This window comes from Chelonoidis abingdonii, chromosome 8 (genome assembly GCF_003597395.2).
Source record: "Chelonoidis abingdonii isolate Lonesome George chromosome 8, CheloAbing_2.0, whole genome shotgun sequence".
Taxonomy (NCBI): Eukaryota; Metazoa; Chordata; order Testudines; family Testudinidae; genus Chelonoidis; species Chelonoidis abingdonii.
Window position 1 is genome coordinate 64,460,955 of NC_133776.1, and position 9,573 is coordinate 64,470,527.

At 50.1% G+C, this 9,573-nt stretch overlaps 1 protein-coding gene across 6 annotated transcripts in view; it reads right to left on the bottom strand.

The window, feature by feature from the left end:
• Nucleotides 1-3,607: 3,607 nt before the first annotated feature.
• KLF8 (KLF transcription factor 8) overlaps nucleotides 3,608-9,573 on the bottom strand; it is a 90,278-nt gene continuing 84,312 nt past the window's right edge. For all 6 annotated transcript variants that reach the window (XM_032806305.2, XM_032806306.2, XM_032806310.2 and 3 more), the window contains one exon: nucleotides 3,608-6,785. In XM_032806305.2, the coding sequence (XP_032662196.1) occupies nucleotides 6,604-6,785 (182 nt within the window). In that variant the 3' untranslated portion in view covers nucleotides 3,608-6,603. The remainder of the gene's footprint in view (nucleotides 6,786-9,573) is intronic.

The following is a 9,573-nucleotide window of genomic DNA, read 5'->3' on the forward strand; positions in this document are numbered from 1 at the left end:
AAATCCACAGTGAGCAGGGAAAGAACTAGCCATGAACAGAAAACTCAACCGGAGTCACGACAACACAGAGCCAGCCAAATCTCCATTCCCAGCATGTTCCACTGGTGCCATTAACTCTCTGACCGTCAGTTAGTAACACCACACCAGTAGGGCCAAGAGGATCTCCCAGGCAGGGATGGGAACACAACCCAATTGGAGGTAGGGGAAGAGCGGTTTCGGTTTGATCCAAAAATAAGAGCAAAACCCGAGAATTTGGGGAGCTGATTTACATACCCCTCCCTCCCCAGATGCCAACAACTAGGGCAAAAGGGTCCTGGACAGAGAACAGCGAGGCGCCAGATTTACAGTAAGCACCCCCCAGCTGACAGCAAGCTCAGTGAGGTGCTTCTCTCAGGGCTGATGATGCCAGAAGCAGCTAGTGGAGCAGGGCTGGGGAAGCAGGTCTGAGCTGCTGAGGGCGGCAGTCTCATCGCAGCGTCTCAGCTGTCTGGGAAGCACCAGACCCAGGAAACCGGTATGATGCACAGCTGGAAGGGCGAGGGTTTCAAATGGCATCACACGCCACTTGCACTAAGCGTCTGACATTGCAGCTTTCACATTGCCTGCAGCCCACACAAGCCCACGGCACGCGCGCACTTCGTTATAAGTTATTTAATATTTTAAAATAAAATAATAATAATACTTTGCACTTCATAGCACCTTTCATCCGAGGATTTCAAAGCACTTTGCAAACATCGAAGGAAGCCTCACAACACCCCTGTGAGGTAGGTTAAGTATTATTATCCCCATTTGACAGATGGGGGAAACTGAGGCACAGAGAAAAAATGACTTGCCCAAGGTCACACCGGAAATCTATGGCAGAGCTGGGAATAGAGCCCAGGAGACCTGAGCCCTGCGTTTCTGCTCTAACCATTAGAGAGCACTGTCTTATCAAGTGAAAGATGGAGAAAGGCCCAGATCCTCACAGGTGTTTAGGCACCTCCCATTGATCCTAAATGTCTGGGAGGATGTGGGCCCAAGGAGATCTGCCCCTGTTCAAGTCATTGTCCCATCACATGCAACTGACATTTGGACCATGACATATGAAAAGTGTGATCCCCCAAAACTCCAGCCCTCACCCAATTTTTGTGTTGGGACGGGGTAGGATGGGAGTAGTGAGGGCTTTGCTCAGCCTGCACCCACAAGTCCGTTGTGGCTGGATGTTCCTGCAGCTCAGGTAACCAGCAGTGACATTGTTCACAGATGCTGACACTGAATGAGTCATCACTTCAGAGTTAATGGCCCATGGATGGGCGAGGCAGTTCACACCTCTGCGAGCTCTAGTTTCCTGGTTGTGTATCCAATGAGTCAGAGACAATACTGGATCAGAAGATGCAGGAGACCTGCTCAACCCCAGCTCACTCAGCCACCGAGCAAGCGCCAGGTTTGTTTCATCCCTCTACACAGCATTTTCCCTTCTGAGCCGTGTGCAAGAGGAAGCAGAAGTTAAGTACCCCAGTTGGGCTTCAAATTGGGAGGAAGCATGGTCTGATTGTTCAGGCGTGCCAACAGACAATGCCCTAAACTGCACCCATCTACACTACCTTGGAGCAGACGGGCTCCTGAATATACCCTGTCTACAAACATAACCAAGTCTCAAAACACTGCTGGGAAGCCTGGTTTGGGCCAGTGTGTGTTGGAAACAGGGTGATTTGGGTGGGGCTCCAATTTGAGACAGCTTAAAGGGGTTTGGAAGTGTTCAGAACCTGCCCTCCAGAAACCAGGCCCCTTTAAAAGGAGTCTGAAGCTGGTTACCTAAAAACTGAGGTACCCAAAGTGACTTTTAAAAATCTTGACTTGGGTATTTTTGTCCCCACGTGACACAGAAAAAAACCCTCATTATAATCAGGGCAAGGATCTCAATTCTAACTGTGGTAAATATCTATAGACAAGAACCTGGGGCCTTAACTTTTCCTCCTTCACCTGAGAGGCAAAAAACCAATCCACACTGAAACAAACTATATTTCGCAACAGTTTAAACACACCTCATCGGTCTACACTGCAGTAAAAGGCCCATGGCACAGCTGCAGCTGGCCTGGGTCAGCTGACTCGGGCTCATGGAGGTCGGGCTGCAGAGCTATACAGTTATGGTGTAGACATTAGGGCTGGAGCCTGGGCTCTGAGACCTCACAAGGGGGGTGGGCTCTGAGACTCGGTGCCGCAGGTTTTTAATCACAGTGTAGACAAATCCTCTGGTGGTGTAAAACTGTCAGCAGTCTATTGACTTCCATGGAAATATGACCATTGACACCAGCTGAGGATCTGGGCCCAGACTGTCCAAGGTATTTAGGGGCCTAACGCCCATTGATTTCAATAAGAGTAAAGCACCTAAAGACTTTGGAGGATCTGGGCCCTGGCCCGTAGGGTTCAATTGTCTGAGATTCTGAGCACCCACAACTCAACTGAAATCCATGGGAGCGGTGGGAGGGCTTGGGGACTACTTTGAAAAATCAGGCTTCTGGTTATTTTATTTTTCATAGTGTAGATGAGGCAGTGAAGTCTCCAGCAGTTTGTCCTTCCATGCTCCTAGCTATTGAATCCAGCAGGCAGCTGGTTAGTAGTGTAAGGAGAGGAGGGTGGAATAGAGCAACTGAGCAAGGCTAAGATCAATAACACCATCTTTCAATGTTTGTGTATTAGAGCTGGTCGCAAGTTTTTTGCATCTCAAAAATTTGTGCATGTCCAAAAATTGTTCTGGAAACTTTTCATGAATGTTTTATTTGAAATGTATCGTTTTTCTAATTTTACTTTTCTCCTTTTCTTCTGTCCCCCTTTTCCTCACCCCCTGCCATTTTCAATAGGAATGGAAAGAAATGAGTTTGTTGAAAAAAGGCAAATTAAGGGGTGGGGGAGACGAATAGTGAAAATAAATGGGTTCATTTTGAGCCTTGCAAAAAAGAAAACAATTTCAAAACTTCTTCACAAAACCAGCTCTATTAATAATATAGCCTTGGCCACTAACACCATCTCAGATTATGGTATCCGAAGGCAATTTGAAGCATCCCATTCTTTCCCATATTGTTTGAGTCTGTAGGCAGTCTACAGTTCTCTGTCTCAACACTGCCAACCCAGGAAGTCCATTTCACTTCCGCTTGCAGCCCCTTTCACTTCTGGGTTCCCAGCCCTGCAATGTTTGGGCTGCAAACACTTCAAGGGAGGGTCTTATTTGTTTAAAGAAATTTTCAAATGGCTACTTCCAAATTCCAAATGTAAATGCTATTTTCTTTAGAATTATATTGTTAAAACTCCATAGAAATAGGTCTATTGCTCTTATGTTTTGTAAAAGCCCTTTTTCATTCATTTATTTGGGGGTAGAGGGGGTGAAATCTAAATTTTGGAACCCAAAACTGTGGTTGACAACTTCTTCCCTTTCATAGATTATTAAGGCTGGAAGGAACCTCAGAAGATCATCTAGTCCAACCCCTCCTCAAGGGGGGACCAATACCCAATTAAATCCCCAAATAGCCCCCTCAAGGATTGAACTAACAACCCTGGGTTTAACAGGCCAATGCTCAAACCACTGAGCTACCCCTCCCCCCTGATCATAGAGCTCATGCCAAGAACCAAGAAAGGGAGATTTGTTTTTATGTAGGATTGAAACTACAGCCTTTTCCCTCCCACCAACCAAAAGATTAAAAAACCCTCTTTTTAAAAGCAAGACACACACCAATAAAATGCATCTACTTTCCATATTATTCCCATGTAGAAAAACGTCAAACAGTTTTGTACAAATATCTCACAGCTCAAGATTTTAAAATTTCATGGTAAAAATCCCAAAGCAAAGCCTGCCCTGCTCAGACAGAGGGGAGCTAACGTTCCGTTTGACATCTCTTGCCCTCCTCGCTTTCTTGTTGTGCTCTGTTGCGTGTGTGCATGCGTGTGCTTTGCACTGATGCTCAGGAAACACAGATTGAAGAAATTAAATCGAAACACACGGCCTGTCAGCTTCCCAGATCTCATCTCAGTATTGTCAACCCTGAGTGTTCAAAAATCATGGGTCAAATCCCCTTCTCCATAAAAATTCATGAGATTGATTTAAAAATCATGAAATTTTTATAAAACAGGTTGGGGGGGAGGGCAGGAATTTTTTCTCTCTGAGCCTTTAGAGGTCACATATTCAAAGTTTGCTCCACAACCGGGAAGGTAGGAAAAACTTTGCTTTTCAATGAAAGCTGAGATTGTCACTTGAGTCCAGGACCTGCAGCTTTAAGAAAAACACCAAAAACAGCCAGAGTTGGCAACACTGAGGCCACCCAGGTAACAGGGATGTGGGGGATGGGAAAAGTCCAGGCAGATCTGTGTTCCTGGTAGGCTGATTGAAGTTCGGATGAAATAAATTTACTTCCCCATGGAGCTGCAAAATACCAGCCCATCTGGAACCTCACCCAAAACAATCGTCCTGCAGCTTCAAGCTGTAGAAAGGGCAGCAGGCCCTGTGGGATTTGCCCTCATGCAGGCGGACTTGTTCACGCCCTTGGAGGAAGGGGCAATGCGTAGGGAGATCACTTCATAGGGGGCTGGCCTGCGTTAGAGGTTGGGCTTGGGATCTTGCTGCACAACCCACAGGCAGATAGCGGCCACATGCGTCTTCCTCCCCTGCTATGGACTGGCTCCAGGTTCCACTGAGGCGTGAAGGAGCTGCAGTGAGTGGCAAGTGGATCAAAACAGAGGCACTGACTTTTGTTTTTGTGGGTGGGTGCTCCTCTCCGCCCCCTCCCTCCCATGTGAGTGACAGGCAGGGCTTCGGGGGGGAGGGGGTAGAGGCCAAGTGAGGGCAGGGCCTCAGGGTGGAGCAGGGGTGGAGCACAGGCGGGGCCATGGTCCAGGCGCCAGGGCCCACAAAAGATTAATCAGGACCTGCAGCTACTGGGCACCCCCTATTTTTTTCAGTGGGTGCTTGAGCCCTGGAGCACCCACAGAGTCAGCATCTATGGATCAAGAGCCTTCTTAAATAAAGGGACGCGAGGAAGAAAGAGAATCTGCTCAGTGAAATGCAGTTGGGGGGGTGGGCTACATGAACGCAGTGCTGAGCTGGACTGGGGAGCAAAGGGGAAACAATGTGATAAGCAGGGCCAGGGACAGCAAACATTTAACCGGACTACCCAGTCTCTCCCCTTCAGCATATACATCATGTCAATACCAGGATTGCTGGCAGCCTCTTGGCTTTAGCTGGAACACCACAGCCCTAGCCCAGGCTGGTGGCAGAATGAGGATCCAATTTGCCTCATCTTGATGATCTTCTCCTTCCCGGCTCCCTCCCCTCACCAATTCTATCCACTGCACTCGCCCCCTCTCCTGAGGGCAGCACAGATGCTGTCTGGCAGGCGCACTCCATCCCTGCATTTGCCAAACTCAAATCCATCAGAGAGAAAGATGCAGACACAGAAAGGAGCATCTGGAAAGGCATCAGGTTCTTAGCTCTGCCCCTGCAGAAGGGAACAGCAATTCTTAAAAAAAAAAAAAAAAAAAACAAATGCTGCATGGACGTATTGCCAGCCCCACAGCCACCCCGTCAGCCCCCCAAGATCAAGTCCAAAAATGATCCAGTACAGCGCCCCAAGAGTCTACCAAGAGCACAGGGCAGCGCCGGCTCAGCCTCTGCAGGCCAGACGAGCAATAGAAAAATGCAATAGTCCGTGTCCAGGCTGCTAGGTTTAAGTTAGAAACACATCTACTGTCCTATTCCTTGGCCCTGCAGCGTGGGCAGAATTCAGGTTCCCCAACCCACCCACCCCTAAAATCACATAAAATCATCACAGTTCCGTGTTCCGCAAAGTTTTCCCTTTTCTTTGTTCCTCGGGCCCTCCTTCCTCAGGAAACACCACGAACCCCTTGTCCTCAAGTAATGAGGCCTCTTCGTTAACAGCCAGTTACCCAAGTGTTCATATAAGAGAGAGATCGAGCCAAGGCCAGGCAGGTTCTCCAATGCCAGCAGTGCCTCGGGAGCTATGGGAGTCCAACGGACCAGCTAGGACAAGCCATGTTTGACGTGTCATGGAACAGGAGAGGCGGCAGTGCCAGCTTCACCGGAATGGAGTCCTATTGCATCAGCCCGTTGGTAGGAGACAGCCAGCCCCTAGCCGTGAGCCAAACCCCCAATCCAACCCCCAGCAGCAGCCTTCTGCAGCAGCGACGCCGTCCGGCCAGTCTGATTCGCTCGCCAAGGCCAGGGTCGCTCTGGGACAAGCTGGCACTGTGCTCACACGAGCTGGACGTCCACTGTGTTTCCTGACCCAGGAGGGGGAAGCAATGTGCAAAAAAATCAAAGCCAGATGAGGAGCTGGGTGCCATTTCAAGGAATCCCAGGGCTTTCCAGCTGCTGAAGGAAGGGGAGGAGAACAGAAGAGAGGGAGCAGGCTTCTCTCCAGAGCCTCATTCTAGCCCTCATGTGCATGGTAGGAGGTCTGCTTTCTCAGGTGTGGGCAGCCACAGGTGCCAAGCTGGCATCCAGCCTGCTGCCAGGCTGAATCAAGCTGGAGACGGTGCCTCCCGTCTCGCAGTCTCTTTGCTGTGGCCGGTAAGGCAGGGGTGGGCGGGGCGGTGGAGGAGCCGGAGCCCCCCCCGTCACATCATGATGTGCCGCCGGCGGTGTAAGGCCAGGTGGTCCGAGCGTGAGAAGCTGCGGTCACAGTCTGAGCAGCGGAAGGGCTTGATGCCTGTGTGCTTGCGGAAATGCCGGGTGAGCTCGTCGGAGCGGGCAAACTTCCAGGTGCAGCCTTCCCAGGTGCATTTGTACGGCTTCTCTCCTGCACAGGGAGCAGAGGGGACAGCTCAGTGCTTGGGCACACATCAAACTACCTATTATGGCAGCACCCACCGGCCTCAGTCCAAATCAAGCAGTATCTATTAGGTGCATTATGGTATCACCTATGGCCCTCCGCAGAGATGAGGCATTATTACTTACTAGGGGCATCACAGCAGTATATACAAGCCTTAACCAAGATCAGGCGGTAGGCTCTTAATTAGTAATAATTCCTGATCTCAGTTATTTATTAGGTGCATTACAGTAGCACCCATAGGCATTTACCCAGATCAGGGCCTCATCTTTGCTGCACAGTCACATGGTAAGGACACAGACCCTGCCTCTTTTTCTCCGGAGAAGCACCAGAAATGTCTGGCTCTGTTGGAAGACCTCAGGGAGGTACAAGCAATCAGAGCACACTGTGGCTTGGTGGAAGGGTGGAGGTTTTTGAACCTTTAACAGAAACTTCCTTCTCCAAAATGTTATTTAGTCATTGACATTAATCAGGTGTAATAATAACTTAAAATCCAATCCACAACAAAAACTGCTATAACTATCTTGGGCTGGCATTTCTGTCACCTCATGCTGTAGGTTTGCCAGCTGCAGTCTAAACCTAAAGAGGAATCTGAGACACCAGGAGGCTCTGTCAAGATCTAGGCTTGGCTTGAAGAAGCCATGAACCCCTGCAGACAGTTGTTATTACTGCTGGCGTAAGAGAGAGGGGGATGAACTTTCGTGAGACAGGGGGCTGGAGGAGTTGCTAGGATACCAGAGGGGCTGCTAGGATACCGGCCTGGGTTGCTAGGATACCTGTGTGGGTGGGTAAGAGGATGAGTTGCTAGGATGCTGTTATGAGTGTTAGACTATCAGGGCAGAAGTGGGAGCAATAGGACATCGAAGTTAAATGCCCCTCAGCTGCAGGGGTTATGCACATACCACACAGGCATTTCAGAGCATCCGAGTGCTGTTCACAGCCCCTCTCCCATGGTACGAAACAGGGATGGGCTAGAGAGCAGAGCGACGTCCTTTTGTATAGAAATGGGTATTTTCCATTATTTAGGAGGTTTAGAACTGCATTTATTCTCTCTCTCTCCAGCTGGGCTCAAGATACTTAGACAAAGCGGCTTTCAGGCAGGGGGATATGAAAAAGAAACAATGCTAAGGAACACTTTCAGAATTCCCCATGAAGTTCAAAATACACTGTTTGCTAAAACACATGGCTTGATCAATAGATGTAATCGCATCCAAGGGGCTATGGCTGTATGGACAGAGATCTAGAACTGGACTCAGTTCACTAGGAACATAATGCATGGAGCAGAGCGACTGGGATGGCAGGTTTTGCTCGTTAGGACCAGAGAAACCCAGGACAGAAGAGGCCTGTTGATTAGCCATCCTTTGGCCAGGGCGGGAAGGTTCTCTACTCCACGCCCCCCATGGCACTGTCTATTCAGGTTAGACTCCATCCCTTCCCTCTATCCCACAGTTCTGCCTGTTGCTTTTAAGAGCTACACTCACATTCTGCCTGCCTTCGCTTGAGTGGGTTCAGTTGAAGAACAGCTAGTTCTGGATGCTTGCAGAGAGTCTCATTAGAAGTTGGAGAGGAAGGCTGGCACTAGCCTGGGTGGTGGCCCAGCCCACTTCAATTCCCTGCTCTGCCACTGATTTCCTGTGTGACCGTGGGCAAGTCACTTAGCCACTCTGTGCCTCAATTTCCCCCTCTGTAGTCGGGTGCTGTAAAGACTGTGATCTGGTCAGGTGCTGCAGTGCTGTGGACCAGAGAAACACCTAAGACAGAAAGGATCAAGCAGTGCAATCCCTGCCTCAGTCTGACTGGGAGCAGGCAGGCTTTCTAAGTTTTAGCACAAAAGCCTTGTCAGCTTCAGCTGCATTTGCGTGGGGTAATGGCGCCATCTTGTGGTCACATGGATTATTATAATACAGTGTTCCTGATGGCTCTCTAAAGGAATGGATCTTTCATCCATGCGCCTCAGGGATTACAGGATAGTGGTCCCAATCCTGCCTTCAGTTACACCCATAAAACTCCATTCAGAGTCTGGGGGATCCCTTGATCCTACTGAACGACTAATTTGGAGTTGGGGGAATCCATCCCCCCTTCAGAGAGTACACAGGCTTTCCAGTATACAGTGCTCAACTGCTGGACTGGGGGGCGCTGCCCTGAGATCGGGGCAAGGCGAGGAGAAGGATGGATGGCTGAACATCCCCCTGATTTCTGCAACCCAGGGAGAAGTGTATTTAACACCCTCCATCCTGAGCAGATCCACCAAAGAGAGGGGATGGAGAGGGTGTGACTCCTCTTGCTGCACTGTATGCAGCCCTATACATTACGGCCTTGCCAGGCAGGATCAGACGCAGCAGCCGGGAGGGACAGCACTGCATTCTCAGTCATACGTGTGTGTGTGTGTGTGCGCGCATGTGCGCACAGGAGCAGCTCTAGCTTTTTTTGCCGCCCTAAGCGTGGCAGGCAGGCTGCCTTCGGCGGTGCGCCTGCAGGAGGTCCGCGGTCCCGTAGATTCAGCGGTGCGCTTGCAGGAGGTCCGCCCATTCCGCTGCTTTGGCATACCTGCCGCTGAATTGCTGCCAAAACTGCGGGACTGGCGGACCTCCGCAGGCACACCGCCGAAGGCAGCCTGACTGCCCGTGGCTTCATGCCCCAGGGATGCGCTTGGTGTGCTGGTGGAACCGCTGCTGGGGAGGGGGAGAGAGGGGTGTGTGTGTGTGTGTGTGTGTGTGTGTGTGTGTGTGTGTGTGTGTGTGTGTGTGTGTGTGTGTGT